The sequence below is a fragment of the Cucurbita moschata genome, unplaced genomic scaffold (genome assembly GCF_002738365.1).
Source record: "Cucurbita moschata cultivar Rifu unplaced genomic scaffold, Cmos_1.0 Cmo_Scf00028, whole genome shotgun sequence".
NCBI lineage: Eukaryota > Viridiplantae > Streptophyta > Magnoliopsida > Cucurbitales > Cucurbitaceae > Cucurbita > Cucurbita moschata.
This window is the reverse complement of record NW_019268544.1, coordinates 2,268,811-2,286,509: the sequence shown is the minus strand read 5'-3', so window position 1 is coordinate 2,286,509 and position 17,699 is coordinate 2,268,811. Positions and strand designations below refer to the sequence as shown.

Genomic DNA, 17,699 nt, shown 5'->3' with positions numbered 1-17,699 from the left:
GGGATGAAAGAGAATACTAAAGCCATTAGACATCGAATCCAGATTCAAATTAATTACATAATTAGTTCGAAGCCCAATTTAGGCCTTGACATGTCGTCATTCAAAAAGCTTGAAACGAAAAGGGAAGTTAGTGTAGTAAATATCACAATCCTCATTCCTTTTGTTCGCACATAGGATTTAAATATTAGAGCATATGTGACAAACACTATATGGGTATACAAATCTCCATTTGGTGTATACAATTTTTAAAATTTTCTTATTGGAGTAGTGCTTATCACCCTTATTAAATATAAGTGCACTAAACTTCAACATACCTATCAAAACATTAATAGCTTCAATTATAGAAGGTTAGAATCCAACCCTCACATTCATCCTATAATATTTTCTACACAATATTATATAAAAAGCTATCATTTATTTATATGAATATTAATTAAAATAATAAGTATATGCATATCATTGATATAAACTAATGGACATTGGCCCATCATAAAACCCAATAAAATTCGGATTAAGTGTATCAAAATATAGTCGCCCTAATCTTAAAAATGATAATATCTACTCGTTGAAATTAGGAGGAGACTTAGATTTAGACGCAGAATCTGATGATTGGACGAAGCCTTTTGTTGTTCAAACAGAAAAAGGAAAGGAAGAGGCGTTTAAAACTGGTAAGGCTCTCTTCTTTTGACTCACTTTTGAATATTCATACACAAATCATTACTTTTTGTAAGCAGAAACTCAAATTTCAAGAACAGAGCCGAACCAGTTTTAAATTTCAAGAACACACCATGAGTTCTTCAACTTTGCAACTCAACTTGAATTTTTGAGTCCACAAAGATTAAAAGCTGGGAACCATTAAACTTTGAAGGCTGTCTGTGAAGGAGACCACGATATTCTTAAAAATCTCGCAGGAAACATGAAAAAAAACAAAAACATCATGAATTTAAATTTGTTTTGTCGTTGAGAAAAACAAAAAGTTCTCCGGATTTTGCTCTAATCAGCCTTGTATTTCGGAAAAGACTAATTATAGTCAAGTTTTCCATTTTTTCCATATGGAATTAAATTAAATGGGAGAATTATTAAAATTATCATAATGTTTTTTTATTTATTATTATCCAAAAAAAATGTGTCGGGTATTGACTAAGGTAAAACCATATTTCAACTTAATTAATTAAAATTTATTTTTATCTATGGATTAGTAGTATTAGCTACCTACTTTTTACATTTTCACACATACTTTGACCCAATTACCGGTTGGCATATGATTATAACTATTTTAAGAATGTAAAATGAATTTAATTATTAAAAGAATTGGTGGTCTGCGCGGCCACCGCAATCCAAGCAGTTGGTGGATACATTCCATCCCACCAAATTTTCAACGTATCTAATTTTAAATTTTTAACTCAATAAATAAGTTTGTTGTTATTAATAGTCGGGAGAATGAAAAACAACCCGTGAAGCATTTCATGGCGGCTTACAAGATTGGTGGCAACCTATACAAGACAGTAAAGTCTATACGTTAGTTTAAAACCATGAGACTGACGATGATACATAGGTAAAAACATACAATATCTACTAACGGTGGGTTGTTACAAATGGTATTAGAATCAAACACTGGGCGGTGTGTCGACGAGGATGTTGGGCCCCAAGAGAATGTATTGTGAGATCCCATATCGGTTGGAAAGAGGAATGAAACTTTTCTTAAAAGGGTGTGAAAATCTTTCCCTAGTTGACATGTTTTAAAATTGTGAGGCTGATGATGAACAATATCTACGGTGGCTTGAACTGTCACAAATGAGAATTAGTGTGAGATCTCACCTCGATTGAAATGAGGAACAAGTGTCATGGAGGACGTTGGGCCCTAGAGGGGTGAATTGTGAGATCCCACGTTGGTGGGAGAGTGGAACGAAACATTTTTTACAAAGGTGTGGAAACCTCTCCCTAACAGCCCAAAGAGTTTGATGTTTCTCTCGTGAATTCGTGCATAATTTTCGTTGATCTCGTTAAAAAGACTTTGATGACTCAAGGTGGGTTGTCCTCGACTCGACCATCCTAGGGTTTTTTTTTCTTTTCTTGTTGTTGGTGATTTTAAGGAGGGATACCTTAGTCCTCCATATATTATTTCCTTTCTATTTATGATTCTATTTATGATTTTGGAAATGTCAACTTTCACGTCCACCTTTCATTCTTATTTATTGTGTGCCTGTTTTCAATTGTATTTATTTATTTTGGTCCATGATCTGCTGCTGCTCGTACAGAGTCCAAGTAGCACCTTCTCAAGTTCACACGCTTGCCCATTCTCCCTCTCTCTCCTTCCCCTTTTATAAGCAACTCCTTTCCTTCCCATCCCTTTATACACTCACTTCCACAACCACGCATGGGTTCTAAATTCATCACCTTTCTCTGCCTAATCTTCCTCCTCCACCTCCTCTCCAACAGCCCGTCTGCCTACGCTGCCCGCCCTGTTCCCACCGTTTCATCCGATGCACCAGCTACCCAAATCTCAAATCAGGTTCGTCAAGAAATTTATCAATAACTTATCAACTTAAATCTTTTTAGTTCTGGTAAACAATTACGAACCGATATTGACATGTTTTTTAATTGGGTTTTTTTATAGGGGTTGGAAACAGATGAAAGTGATAGTGAGATGATGGATGAGAGGTGCCATGGAGTTGGGGAAGAAGAGTGCTTGATCAGACGAACTCTAGCTGCCCACTTAGATTATGTGTATACTCAAAAGCATAAGCCATAGTCAAAAATCATACTTGCCTATCCATTGGCTTATATATAAACTTCTATCCATTGGCTATCTATTGGCTTATAGGGTTGAATTAATAATATTCTCTCAACTCTACCATATTGCCACCTTTCATAAACTTTTACAGCGCTTAATTTTAATGTACGAATTCCAAGAGTGAAAAAGAAAAACAATGAAGCACATGTTAAATTTGGATGTTGAGGCTGATTAGATATTTGGATCCAAGCGCCATGCAAGATTTAGGCAGCTTTTTGACACCAAGCATATGAGATGAATTTGATGATATAAATGGAAATGGTCCCTCGGGGTCGGGTTTCAACTTTAAGCGCTAATTAGCCAAAGTGGATCAAAGTGGCCGGCCATTGGTGGCTCCAACGCGTAGCAATTAAAACATGAGCGTAGAAGAAAAGGCAAATGGGGTGGGGCTGCTTTTGTTTTGACCACTCTTCGACTGCCACCCATGTCTTTGGGTGTCTCAACTTTTATCCCCAATAATTGTGGTTAGCGTTAATCAGAAAGGTCCATATCATTCATAAGATTGGTTAAACAAAGATCATATCTGCACGTATGTACGTGTGAGATCCTACATTTTGTACGTGTGAGATCCTACATTTGTTCGATAGAGAAACGAAATATTATTTATAATAAATGTAGAAACCTCTCCCTAATAGACGCGTTTTAAAATCTTGAAGTTGATGGCGTACGTAACGGGTCAAAGCGGATAACATCTACTAGTGGCGAGATTGGGTTGTTACAAATGATATCAGAGTCGTGTATGTCAGTGAGGACGCGGGCCTCCAAAGGGGTGGATTGTGAGATCTCACATTAGTTGGAGAGCGGAATGAAGTTATTCCTTATAAGAATGCGGTGTACCAATGAGGACGTTGGCCCCCGAAGAGGGTGGATTGTGAGATTTCACATCGTTTGGAGAGGGGAAAGAAGTCATTCCTTATAAGGATGCGGTGTGCCAATGAAGACGCTAGAGCCTCCAAATGGGGTGGTTTGTAAGATCACACATCGGATGGAGAGAAAAACGAAGCATTCCTTATAAGAATGTGGAAATCTCTCTCTAGTAGATACGTTTTAAAGCCGTGAGGCTGACGACGATACGTAGTGTTGTTACAATATGTGACCGTGCATGTCAAGAAACAAATCGTCAATCCTAACATAACCCGACTAACAAATTGAAAGGAAGTGGGTGTATACCTTATGGAAAAGGAAAATGGGGGAAGCAATTAATCCAACTAAACTTTAAATATTGTAAAGTGAGGAAATGTGAAGTATTAAGCTAAGTAATTGCACTCATACCTAACCAACCCACTATCCTAAGTGCAACAAAAAGGTGTCTCCGCATTTCATAGACAAAGTCAACTCTGTTTCCTAAGTTTGTCCTTGTTAAATGTTTGGAGAATGTTGATTAAATTTTGTTTTCTCCTGTCTATGTTTTGGGACATGGCTACATGAGAGTTTTAATGATTCTGTTGTAATTAACAACTACTTTGACTACTTTTGAGTTTGAATCAACTTCAGTTGATTAATATTTTTATTAAAAGCTTAAAGAATTTTACAAAAATTAAACCCTTTTGTCTAAAAAAAAATGTTCTGAGTCCTGCTTCTCTTGTCGACTCATAGAATCTCGAACGAATCTGTTTTGTTCCACCTTAAAGCATGTGACTGACATTGATACTGCTACAACGGCCATCAACGACAACAAGTGGCATCATCGGATGAAGATGCCTGCTTTAGGTGATTCAGGAGCTTATACATCTCCTTCTTTCGATTATGAATCAAATTCCTAGTGTTTGTGTATACGTCTTCATATTCGATTTTAGTTGAGACTGATCTTTATTTTGTAGCAACTACTTCTTTTGTTTTGGCTTCTTCAAAAGTTTTAGGCCTAAACACTGGTGTTGGAAGGTTAGAAAGAGACCAGTTTTACGTCGTCTATCAATAATAAATGTTTATTATTGATACACGCGTAACGCTAATAAATATAAAAAATTGTATATTAGTGATACATTTCTATTACCATCTCCATACAAAGATTATCGTGGAAATTCTTAAAAAAGAAAAAGAAAAAATGACATTCTCCCATTTTCTGGGAGAAAAAAGAATAGTAATAAGGCAGCAAGAAGAACCATGAGCTGCTGTCAAGAACATGGAAGCACAGCGAAAGACAAACTTTCAGCAATGACAAAGATTTTCAATCACTTCCTCATTCACTGTCTCCAGGCAGCGTGTTACAGTTTTACTTTTTTGACAGTAGGGCGTTGTGATCTTAACACGCTCTGGAATTAAGCTCAGACTTTGCAGCTTCGTCCGACCACGTTGCTGGGCCTGCTTCCATGGCTCAGTTCTCTTGGCCCGACAACACTTGATGGGATGGTTCTAATTAGCGTCTTGACTGAGCCGTTGGAAAGGGTCAAATTGGAACATGTGATGGTTAAGACACAAACTCTGATAAGCCCAAAAACGAATTGGGCCTAAAGCCTCGAAAAAATTGAATCATTCCAACATAAGCCCAAGCCCATTGGGCTCATCCACAACGCCCAAGCCCACTCGAGAATTTATTTTGGTGTGATGAACACGTGGTGACGTAAACGTATGGGCAGGCGCCGCAATTGGATGGGGAATGTGGGAAAGCGGCAATGAAGTTATAAATTCACGTTTTCAATTGTTTTATTAACCTAAAAAACGACGACCAAGTCCAAGTGGGTTAAGGTTTGTGCATCTGTTTTTGTTGCCGCCAAACTTCTTTTGCTGTTTTCTAATCATAGTAACCAAAAGAAAGCCTATACTCTCTCACCCCGATTCTCTTATTCTTCTTCTTCTTCTTCCTTTTCTCTCTCTTTCTTTTGAATTGGTTTCACCGCCACCATTATAAGTTTTCTGTTCTTCCTGTACATCAGATTCGTAACCCTGCTCCCATTATTACTGTTCTTCCTTGTGGGTCGTATCCATTTCTTTCCAATTGTTTGTCATGATCATGTTTGGGAGATTTGGAGAGTGCAAATCCTGTTGTTGAAGAGGATCGAAAAACAGAGGAGATATGATGGAAACTGTGTATCAGCCTTGTTACGTGGATTCCCAGTTGGAATTACTTATTGAACGAATTTACCCACCCAGGTTTGTTCTTTTTGTGAATAATGCATAAAGTTTTGAGCTTTTTTTATTCTAAACCACAGATTTTTGGTTTAATTCCTCTTGGGATTCGGATTATTATTGCCATTTTCCAGAGTTTGCATCGACAATGATACCTTCAAGGATTGCACGCTTGTCAAGGTTCGCTCTCTCTCTTCAAATTTTGTGCTTTTGTTCTTCCTATTATTCATCCTTTTATTATTTTATCAACTTAAGGATTTGAAAACTTAATATGGGTTCCTTTCCTCGAAGCCATTCTCGCCATTCTCGCCATGGTTACAAATACGAATCACGATTCTTCACAATGGTATAATATTGTTCAGACTTTGATTTAGGATTCTCAAAAGACCTCATTGATATATTCCTTCCTTATAAATTTATGATCATTCTGCAAGTACGAGAATGAGACTCCGAACAATCCCGAACAATCATGTTAAAGAAGGCTCGAAATAATTCCATTCGAACTGGAACAAACAAAACAGAGGAGGGTTTAAATGAGTTGTCCTACTCACCGACGAAAGAGCCAATTGATGGGATCAAAAAATAGCGATGGTTAGATGCTTTGAACACGGGATTTCCCAGAAAAGCAATCTACTTTACTTTCATTTCTTTTGTTGCCTTTTAGTTTCCTTATCCAATGAACCAAAAGTTTTTGGCCTTTCCTAATGTTCTGTCATCACATCATATGTCGTATTAATTATAAAAAAATTTGATCTTAAAGTTTGTTTTGGTGAGAATTTCGATCTCCTTGACAGGTTGACAGTGCAAACAAACATGGAATTCTACTTGAGATGGTCCAGGTTTTGACGGATCTCGACCTCGTAATTTCCAAATCTTACATTTCTTCTGACGGTGGATGGTTTATGGACGGTCTGTGCCCACCCACTGATACACTTTTATGCCACTGATTTTGTGTTTATTATAATGGAAGCTGATTTGTATGGTGCCTGCAGTTTTCCATGTGACAGATCAGCTGGGCAATAAACTCACTGATGAAAGTCTCATACATTACATCCAACAGGTCCCTAATTAACTAACGTTTTTCTGATGAATTATAATCAAGGGAAAATGATTATTTAAGGGAATGATAATTATGTTCAATTGTAGGCATTGTGTGCAAATAGGAGAGAAGGGTCATCAAGAACAGTGAGAACGTGCATGGGGAGGGAAATGTTGCCTCGTCACATGTCATCGGAGCACGCGGCGGCGGAGATCATTGGAACCGATCGGCCAGGTCTTTTGTCGGAGATATTTGCCGTGCTAGTTGATTTGGGCTGCAATATCACGGCGGCCGTGGCATGGACTCACCATAAAAGCGCAGCCTCCATTATCTACATCGATGAAGGTTGGAATGGTGGAGCCATAAAGGACGTAAAACGGCTGGCCCATGTGCAGGAGCAACTTGAGAACGTGGTAGGCGCCCATAATGGACTAGGCGAAACAAGCAGCGTGAGGTTGACAGCTCCATCAGCTGGACGGACCCACAACGAGCGACGGCTCCACCAGCTGATGTATGCCAACGGCGATTATGAACAATGTCGGTGTCGAGACGATAGTAAAATATGTAAAAAGAGTTGTACTCGCACGCATGTAAGGATAGAAAGTTGCAAGGAGAAAGGATATTCAATTATCAATGTCAAGAGTAGGGACCGTTCGAAGCTGCTGTTCGATACGGTTTGCGCCCTTACCGACTTGCAATATATAGTGTTTCATGCTGCAGTAGGTTCGAATGGCACTGTAGCTTATCAGGTACCAATTGGCCTTTTGTTTTGGTCCAAAATTATCAAGTTGTATGTATGGTGGGGCTAACAAGCCTTGTATTTTGTGTTCAAAATTGCAGGAGTATTTCATTCGGCATATAGGTGGCTGCATCTTAGACACAGAGTTTGAAAGAAACAGGCTTTCACAGGCCCTTGTTGCAGCCATAGAAAGAAGAGCTTCACATGTATGTCCTGCAAAGTTCATATTACTGTCTATCAAAAACTTCCATATCAATATGTTAAAACTAGCTTCGTACCTGAACAATTTTGCAGGGAGTGAGGCTGGAACTCCGAGCTCAAAATCGAATGGGATTGTTATCAGACCTCACACGGATCTTCCGCGAGAACGGCCTGTCGATCTCGGCAATCAATATCGAAACCAATGGTGAGAGAGTTGTTGGGTCCTTTTATGTCATGGATGCGTCGGGGAATGATGTGGATCGACAGACAGTGGAGTTGGTGATCAAAGAGATTGGAGGATCAATTAGTGTAGTTCAAGAGCCTCCAAATTGGACTGCTCGAGCCTCCTCTGCAAGAGAAAAACAGGGGATTGAAGTAACAAGAATAGAAGATAAGCCAAGATTCTCATTAGGCAACTTGCTGTGGTCGCAACTTGAACGACTTTCCAGTAACTTTGGTTCTATAAGATCATGAACGTTGGCATCCAAATGTTGGATATACATCTTGTAAATAGAATTGTACAGGAAGCATAACAAGATCAATCGGTGATGACAATAAAAATTAGTAGGGAACCAAAAGTTTCAGTGGATAGAATACGCCATTCTTATTTGAATGGTAGAGAAAATGTCAAATAAGCAATGGTTTCAATATTTCAAATTTCCAATCCCTTCAACCTATGGTCCTAACTTTTACTTCCAGAATTAAGATAATGGTCATAAATTTATAAATCACCTCGCCATCGATGCATGCTTCCCAATTCCTGGCTAGATACAGACCATATGTAAGACATAACGCACTGGTAGATTTTTATGCAAACAAATAACAGAACAATTCATAACAAAATTACATGGGTCTTAAATGAGCTCCGTACCAATTGGTTAAAAAGACAACGAGTTGCAAAAGTAAAATGATATCATAGTAACTATAACAAAGGCATTCATTATTTGCATGTAAATGAATTTTGAGTTTACAAGTTTTTCTATATACAGAGAAATCATAACATAGTTCCCAAATGCTTGCTTCATATATAGAGAACACAAGATATACATTGGAGATAACATTCTATGAAAATAAGCAGATTGAAGATTTTCACGGAGTTGTCACATTGAATCAATGTCATCGACATTAAGCCAGTCACTTGATTCCTTGTGGGTGCCTACCTGCCCGGATCCAACATGCTTCGTTTCTATGGTGTTTGTATCCTTGTCTGAATCACCAGAACTCCGGCTAAGCTGAACCCAATCTCGGGAATCTTTAGTGGAAGAGTCAGAGCTTGATGCAACCTTCTTATGATATATTGGCACGTCCTGGTCGTCATCCTCAAGATCACTAAATGATACGTCCTCGTCATTCCCAATAGGGATGTTAGTTACACTAACACCATCAATCTCAGGAGTCTCCTCCTTCAACCAATCATCTCCATCATCCACGTAAATGTCATCAAAAACTTTGGAAGGACCAGAGTGGGGATGTTCAACTCCGGTTCGCAAGGGTGTTTCCTCAATGACAGGCTTGTCTACAACTTGAATTTCCACATTCTTAATTGGATGCTTATCGGTCTCAACATCGGGCACCATTAAGGAAGGGGCGGCACTATCAGGGGGTTTCTGAAGAAAGAGTGGTTCAGATTGATCTCTGGGTGGCACAGAGAGATGCTCCTCATTTGATGAATCAGAAGATCCTTTTGAACTAGTAGAGATGTTTCTAGATATCTCAGGTTCCATCTGCACCTTGGTTCGTTGTTGTAATTCATGAAGTTGTGCTCTGGCTTCTAGGATCTATATAGATGGTCATACACATATCAATTAGTCATGCAGACTGGGAAACAGCAACTTGGATAATTATAGCAACCCTGATGCCTACTTGGAAAATATTACATATATAATCACCGAACCAACATTTGATAAACTGCTTCCTATATAACAAAGTACCCACAAGGACAAGAAAGCTAATTTTCCAAGTCAAAAGAAAATTTTATTTCTCCAAAGAAGAAAATACAACTACGAACAAGGCTAACATTTCAGCATCATGGCCATTGCTTTCTTCTTTCAACTGAGAAAAAATCAGCCAAGCTTTGAAGCCAGCTACTTGATGAATAGACAAAGGCATATGGCTAGAGCATATCCACGCCAGGCTAGACTATTTTTACATTTAACAATAATTGACCATTCAACAGACCAAACCATTGACTCTTAACTTTGATCGTCTGAAACCTTCGAGAATCTTGAAATTAAGGAAGAGAATTTATCCTAAAGGAACATCTCTTACCTGCTACATGTGTTCACTTCACTAAAACCCAGAAAGTAGAGTGAGCAACAAACCAGTAGTATGGGCTCGTGTCTCCTTTTAAAAGAACAATTACATCATCTGGCATTATCGAGCCTGGGAAAAGGGTATTTTAATGGTATAGCAAAATTGAGGATAACTCTGAATTAGGAGACTAATGTTCTAGCATTAGAGGTTATGAGGCGGCTGGAGAAGGGCAAAACTCCTATGCAAAGACTGTCATCTTTGGCTTTCAACTCGAGGGGAAGTTGAGGGAGATGTGTAAGGTACAGGATCAGGTGTCGTCAGGGTTTCATCTTGAAGGATGGTAAGGCATGCAGTGGGCCATCGTGAGCCCCATGCCATTACATGGAAGTTCCAAGGGATAACAAAAATAGCCTACTAGCTCGCCTCTTGGGTAAGCGAGATGAAATTAAGCTCGATGTCGTCCGTAGTAGGATGGCTAAAAAGGATAGAACAAAGGAAGGGAGGTCTGAAAGCACTAAAAAACATGTTCTCTCAATCCAAGCTAAAGAATTTTTCTTCAAAAAATAATAATAAATAATTGGGGGGTGGTGGGGGGGTGGTAAATCTATAATATTTTCAACAAAATGAAATTAAAGCAAAAAAGGATCCTATAAAGACTTTTTTAAGGAGGAAACAATAGATTCCATTGATAAATGTAATATTCAAAAGGAAGGGAATACCCCAACCACCAAAGGTGAACCACAACGACACCAATTACATCCACTTCTCGCCTCTACGTTATTGAGTTTTTTCCAATGAAATTTATGTCTGTTCCGTAACACTTCATGTTTAGTTTTTGTTTATTTCTTACTTAGTTCCTTCATGTAAACTGTGAACGCTCTTAGACTTAACGAAACTTAATAAAACTACAATTCCTTTTCTCACTTAAATGTGACCATGACTTATCCTATGCAAATCTCCAACATGTTCACGACGCTAAAAGAACAATTAGAAAAAAAGGACCCTGTAAATCAAGCATCTAGAGCACGATTTATTTATAACATAGTTAAAAAGGACACTGCCCAATTTAGAGTATTCATGCTTCCACAAAGTCCCCCTCCAACAACCCTATCTGAATAGATAGGTCTAAGAAAATAGTAGGTCAAAGAGTTTTTTGGTTTTCATTTTATCTCATACAGATTTCTACTTTAGGATGATTATGCACTCATCACTAACTGCGATTTTCCATTTTACAATTTTCTCTGGTGATCTCCGAGCAGAAGAATACATATACTCCACAGTCATTCCATCATAGATATAAAAATATATACTCTTAGAACTCAAGTTTTCCGATAGCATCCCTATCTACCATATTAAACTAAAATTCGTCCCCCGAGGCTCAATTTCTCCTTTCGGATTTCTATAACCAAGGACGTTGATAAAATATTCGATGGGAGAAGTTTGCTATTCCAGAAGAACACCAAATAGAGGTACTGCAAAACACATTGTCTTTTTCCTCTACCTCACCTACTTTAAACTACAAAGCAACAAATGAATTACCTAGAGGGACCCAATGATCTCATATACAAAATATTCCTTCCCCTTCCCATCACGTACTAACTAGGTAGTAGTTGTTTTCTGACTCCTATTGTCTAAGGCTTTCCCCTTTTTGTTTCTCCCTCTCATTTTTTCATTTTTCTCAATGAAAACTCACTTTTCATACATGCGCATAAATAAATTTGCACATTTGTTATACTAAAACTACAAAAGTTTTGTTTATCTACACAATAAGCATCCAAAATTTTGAACCCTTAAATGAAAGAATCCACCCGTTGAGTGGCATACACAGGAATAGTATAAGGTCCGAACTTACTTGGGGTGTTGACAGAAGTTCAGCATCGTGCTTGCTAAGTCTAGGATGCAAGAGTACAAAGTAGATCATCCAAAAGCAATCTTCGCTCATGTATTGAGGACAAAATTCAATCCTCAAAGCAGCCAATCTTGGAACAAGATGCTCAACAGCTAAAGCATGTTCTTGCTGGGCATCAGATAACTCCAGATCTATTTACGAGTAACCAAATATGAAAATATGTTAGTCTAAAATTAATGTCAGTCTGCTGATAAATCTATCTAGACATGAAAGAGTGAGGCAACTAATAAGGTTAACAAGAAGTATTATTGCTGTAAAATGAATAAGAGAAGCTCAAGATATTCGGCCAGAAGCACGTCCGTAATATTTCACTCAAATTTTAGATAAACTCACTGAATATTTTGACAAAATACCATGCTACGAATCGAAGATTTCTATCCAGAAAAAAGAAACATTCAATTGAGCAACGAAGAAACTATCAGATAGAAAACGAAAGCTACCGTCAGAATCGTCGTCATAAGGAAGAGGAAAGTCCAACCAGGTCTCGGGATGCAGGACGATATTCCTCACGAATATCAGGACCTCCTCTGTTACACCAACCGCACTTCCCACATCATAATTCTCCAAAGATTCATCTGATCCAAACTGAAGGAAATTGGAAGCAATCTTGGAGATCTCCGATACAGTCTTGGTGTTCGACAGCTTCGAGATCCCAGTCCTAAACTTCCCGCTAATTTCCGCGAAATCATTGCGAATCCCAGCAATTAGATCTTCTTCAGACAATTTAGGACTAGATGGATTGTCGGTTGCTGATTTATCAAGCAGTTCATTAGGTTTCGGATCAGAGACTTGAGAATGTGAAGCAGAATGTTCCGGCGTAGGGGCGAGGAAAGAGGCGACACCCCAGAAATTGCGGGTTAGGGTATTTTTCAGCTCGGACAAATCCTCTTTGACGCCTCTAGCAGTAGGAGTCGAAGAAGAAGAAGAAGAAGACGACGACGATGATCGAGAGGGAGAATCTGTCTGGTGGTATTGATCAGATATGGAATCGGAGTTGAACGGTGATTTGGGGTTGCCACCGGCATTCACGTCATCTCCATCATCATCATCAAGCTTCAACGAATTCGCAATGGATCTTGCCAACCACGACATTGTTTATCCAAATGCAGAAGCTGTAGACGATCGAAGCTTGGAAAGTGGGAACTGAAGGAGCTTCCTCAATAGAAGATGACTTCTCGGTGTTCAGTTTCTTCTTCCATCGAAACCAAGCCAGTTGGCCATTGTCCATCAACGACGTCGTTAAACCACTGCCTGGGCCTGCACATGGCCCACGTTGCCCATTACCGTTTCAGGGCCTCTCTTTCCAACCCAAACCAATCATACACCCAATTAAAAAATGTTTATTTTTTGTTTTCTGTTTTTTCCTTCCTTAAATTAAATACTTCTTGTTTTCTCTTTTAAATTCTGTTCTTGTAACAATAATACGCTGTTATTCTTTTCCTATGTTTTAACATAAATTAATATCTTTCTAAATAATAAATAATAAATTTTGAGTAAATCATATTAACTTGAATATATAAATCAATTAATTAAAGTTACTAGAGACAACCTGCGGAAGGTACCCATGATCTCCGCATGTCTGTTATTTTTATTACATAACCAAGCACGGTCGGTCTTTAATTTTCTATATTATTTGAAACAGAATCTAAGAATTATAATCCGTAGATCTAAATTGCATCGAAAATGGCAAGGCTTCCGGGGCTCAAAGCAGGGAAAGAGAACCAATTTTTGTTGAAGGGCGACAAATTCAGCTCAAGAAAGCTGCCACCGTCGAACGCCTCATCCAGCTTCACCGGCGACGGATGAAGAAATGGGGTGGCTTCCACGGCGGCGCCGGAACCTTGGCGGGGGGCAATATGAAGAGGCGGCGGAGCCATTTTTTGGAGGCGTGGAGATGGGAGCTCAGGCAAGCCGGTGAGTTTCTGAACCAAATCTTTGAATTTAAGTGAGTCGACTTTGTAGACCCTGGGGCGAGTCGGTGGCAGCGGCGCAATCGCCGGCTTCTTCCAGGGTTTCGATATTGGCTTTCGAACACAGAGAAGATCGTTGGAATAGCTTGAAACTTCTCTCCTCACGTACTCCGATTGCCCATTTTTCTGAGACAAGAAGGTCGAGGAAGACGAAGAAGAAGAAGAAGCATAAGCACAAAATGCCTCCATATCAATTGGGCAAGTATTAGCAAGATAACAGATGAGTTTATTAAAATCCAAGTAGCCTACTGAACAGAGGAACCTGAAAAGCTGCCATTTATATAGAGATTTTGAAACAGCCCAAAAACGGGGGCGTTTGAGTAAGAAAACAAAGTCAACATTCAAATATCTTGCTTTTGTCTGATTCTCATCCATCATAAGGGGTATGGGCTCCAATTACTTCAACCAAAACCACACTCCCACAATTTAGGCTTTATATGTTACTTCAACCAAATCTGTGTGGATTAAAACACACGAGGTGATAATTATTGTACAAATCAGCTTGATTCAAGTTTGGGTTTGTATTAGGATAATAAATCGATTGCATGTTGATTTAAAAATTGTATCGATTCTAAACTGATTATGTAGTTTTTAAACTAGAAAAAAGACAACATTTCTGCCTTTATATGTTTATGATGACACTAAATTTGATATTAGTTGAATTAGTACAGTGATAAATTTTGTACGAAGATTTTAAATTTTTATCATTTTAACATCACCTTAAATTTGATATAAGATGTTAGGATGGTAGAAGGCATTAGTTTGACTTCAAATTATTGTTATTTTTATTGGATAATTGAGGGTCGCCCCCTGCGATAGCGTATTGATCAAGTGAGTTTACACAATGATTGAGCAAAATTCAATGAACACGAATTTTAAAATTAAGTAATAGTGCGTGTGGAAGGCGTTGCTGCGAAGGTTCTGCTGGAGAAGGCTTTAACGCATGGAACAAACCAGACCGGTCAGCCGCCTCTCTTTTGTCCCTTGCCGACACAGCTTCCTAACAATCACAAATGGCTTCTTTCTTTTCTTTTTTTTCTTTTTTTTTTTTTTTTCCCCTCTTATTTTTTCCTTGTAAAATTGGATTTTGGAGCTTTGACTCTCATAGAAACGGGATTGAATTCTCTACTTCTTATTTCTTCATGTATTCTCCAACAAATTTGTATTTTAAATACATATTAAAATTTTAATTATTGAAATAAAACTAGAGTATTCAAAGTTGAGTGTGGTTATTTATTTATATTTATATTTTATTTTATTTTCCAATTTCTTCTTTTGACCAATCCTGCTATCGAAACCTTTTAAAGTCTCTTATTCCAAGTCAATGGGCATGGGACAGAAGATGGATAAGATGGGGCGTTATTTAATAATATATCAATATCATGTCTACATAAATAAAATAATATAAACTTTAATATACATGCTTGAAAGTGTGGGCCGTGGGACTTTTGGGCCTGTTGGAAACAAGGGTGCTCCAGATTACCGATCCCCTTCTTGTTCCCACCAAAAGCCCATTAAAGACTAATTGGGCCGTCTGTAATCTCACCACATAAGGCCCACTCTGTTTGGGCTTCAAGTGATTCATGTTGATGGCGAAGGGATTTTTTAAAGATTTAATTTAACTTTTTCCCCCCTTTTTAAATAATTAGTGTGAGGTCATTAATTTATTTATCCACCAACGTTATTGTACTTATCCCTTCAAAAATTATTTAATTTTACCCACCGTTTCAACCCATCTTTATCAGTGGTCAAACTTCATTGCTTGTTTAAGGGGCATTTTTATTGTTGTTTAATTAGTTGACCTATTAAATACGGATAAATTAATAAATCTAATTCCTTAATATAATTAAAACGTCAAATATTATGACTTGTTCATTTTGAATTTATCATCAAAATTAAATTTATTATATATAAGATAAGATATTGTCGGTATCATATATTCTTCATAGAACAACTCCAATTTCAAATAAAACAAATTAGAAGAAATGAGTTCCAATAATACTTGCATGCATCTTATACTAAAAAATAAATATTTAAAATAATAATAATAATAAATAGATAAAGAAACAAAGGCTTTACCGTACAAGGCTCTGTTTTGGAATTTATTTTTGTTAAAGAATTAGAGTTTTGGATTATACCATTTTTGTCCACATATAACTTCAATTAAAATTTAATTTGATCGGGGTTTATTTTCAATGGTATACAAAGTCAGAGTAAGATTGAGATTAAAAATAAAAAATCATACAATTAGTTTAATTAGATTACAGCGATGTATATTAATTAAATAAAAGGATGCATTGGTTATCATGTATCTATATATACACGTAAACCCAACACTGCCACCATTCTCAAATTCCAAACCCGTTTTCCGATCAGATTCTCAGACGCCTACGGCGGCGAGTGCCAAAAAGTAACAATTATGGAGCTAAAAAACGGCGGTGAAACGAAGAAGACTAGGGGAGGAAACAAGTTGAGGCAATTTGTAAAAGCCTCCGCCCGGCTTCTGTCAAAAGTCCGAGATTTTTACATCGGGAATCTGACGGACTGTTCCAACCATCTCGATTACGTGATGGCGCTGAGCGGGCCAGTCGGTCAGGTGCCGATTCATCTGCCTAAGAGCTACAGCGTGGGGTCCACTGCCTCCAGCCGCGGCGGTGGCGACGACTACGGTGAGCTTCTGAGGGCGGCCTCGACACGAAGCTTGGAGAAGAAGGTGGAACCTGATTTGGAAATCCAAGTGGCGAGGAAATCACCGATGGCGGAACCGAGAATCGTGCCGAGGAGTCGGAGCGTGGGGATTGGGAGAATCGATGAGGAGAAATCTTATGAATTTGAAGAGGATTTCAAGGCGGGGAATACTTATGCGTATCCCAGAAGCAGAAGCTACGCTGTTCATAGAAGAAGGCGGGTGTAAAATTGAATTGAAAATTAAGCCCAAACAGAGTGAAATTCTTGGTCCATTTAATTCGTGTTAGAATTATAAATATGGTATTTTTTGTATTTCTATTAAAAATTTATTAAATTTTAAGAAATAAAAGGAATTTGACAAATATTAAATGCATGTGAGGACTTAGATCCACCGCTAGCAAAGATATTGTTCTCTTTTGTTTTCCCTTTCGCTTCCCTCAAGCTTTAAAACTCGCCTACCAGCGCACCTTTATAAATAGTGGTTTGTTCTCCTCTTAAACGAACATGTAATATTCATTTAAAATAAAAATTAATTATATAGTAAAAATAAGATCTATTTATAATAATTTAATATTTTTCATGAATTGGAAAATAAGCAACCCCAAGAAAAGCTGCAATTAAGTTTTCTTCATTTGGAAAAATATTATTACTTTTATATCTAATTGCAATTAATGTTTTAGTACAAATTATATATATATATATATATATATATTATCCCAACTTTTGAAAATTAAATTCATTAAAATTCACTAAAATTGACTATTTCCATAAATCAAAGTCTAAATTAGTTCGAGTTCTTAAAAAGAAAATTTTAAATTGACTATTTCTATAAATCAAATTTCAACTATATAGATTTCATATTTGATATGGATGTATACACACCCAAAATGTCATTGGTCGAAGCTTCTAAAATATTCATATTTTGTTTTAAAATTATTTCAAAGATTAAACGTCGAATAAAATATATAGAGAAATAGAAGGAGAATTTAATATGAATATTTATATTTACTTCTACCCTCATAAATCAAAGATTATTAAAA

General features: G+C 37.6%; 5 protein-coding genes across 6 annotated transcripts; 3 read left to right on the top strand and 2 right to left on the bottom strand.

Moving 5' to 3' along the window:
• Positions 1 to 2,293: 2,293 nt before the first annotated feature.
• LOC111463441 (phytosulfokines 3-like) lies at positions 2,294 to 2,859 on the top strand. Its single transcript, XM_023107376.1, has 2 exons — positions 2,294 to 2,512; positions 2,618 to 2,859. The coding sequence occupies exons 1-2, from the start codon at positions 2,378 to 2,380 to the stop codon at positions 2,750 to 2,752; spliced, it is 270 nt and encodes an 89-aa protein (XP_022963144.1). The 5' UTR covers positions 2,294 to 2,377; the 3' UTR covers positions 2,753 to 2,859.
• A 2,594-nt stretch (positions 2,860 to 5,453) lies between these two features.
• LOC111463129 (ACT domain-containing protein ACR1-like) lies at positions 5,454 to 8,489 on the top strand. 2 transcript variants are annotated; one of them, XM_023106956.1, is made up of 8 exons: positions 5,454 to 5,479; positions 5,668 to 5,884; positions 5,995 to 6,040; positions 6,655 to 6,769; positions 6,853 to 6,920; positions 7,007 to 7,648; positions 7,740 to 7,844; positions 7,933 to 8,489. In XM_023106956.1, the coding sequence occupies exons 2-8, from the start codon at positions 5,808 to 5,810 to the stop codon at positions 8,311 to 8,313; spliced, it is 1,434 nt and encodes a 477-aa protein (XP_022962724.1). In that variant the 5' UTR covers positions 5,454 to 5,479; positions 5,668 to 5,807; the 3' UTR covers positions 8,314 to 8,489. The 2 variants fall into 2 exon arrangements, with proteins under 2 accessions (XP_022962724.1, XP_022962723.1); XM_023106955.1 differs by having other exon boundaries at positions 5,460 to 5,884.
• Positions 8,490 to 8,752: 263 nt separating this feature from the next.
• Positions 8,753 to 13,294, bottom strand: LOC111463447. Its single transcript, XM_023107384.1, has 3 exons — positions 12,442 to 13,294; positions 11,945 to 12,132; positions 8,753 to 9,617 (listed from the first exon to the last, which is right to left on the bottom strand). Exons 1-3 carry the CDS (start codon positions 13,091 to 13,093, stop codon positions 8,940 to 8,942), a joined length of 1,518 nt encoding a protein of 505 aa, XP_022963152.1. The 5' UTR covers positions 13,094 to 13,294; the 3' UTR covers positions 8,753 to 8,939.
• Positions 13,295 to 13,551: 257 nt separating this feature from the next.
• On the bottom strand, positions 13,552 to 14,273 carry LOC111463479. The gene has a single exon (XM_023107427.1). It carries the CDS (start codon positions 14,158 to 14,160, stop codon positions 13,669 to 13,671), a length of 492 nt encoding a protein of 163 aa, XP_022963195.1. The 5' UTR covers positions 14,161 to 14,273; the 3' UTR covers positions 13,552 to 13,668.
• A 2,117-nt stretch (positions 14,274 to 16,390) lies between these two features.
• LOC111463079 lies at positions 16,391 to 16,885 on the top strand. The gene has a single exon (XM_023106889.1). The coding sequence runs from the start codon at positions 16,391 to 16,393 to the stop codon at positions 16,883 to 16,885; it is 495 nt and encodes a 164-aa protein (XP_022962657.1).
• The last annotated feature ends 814 nt before the right edge of the window (positions 16,886 to 17,699 follow it).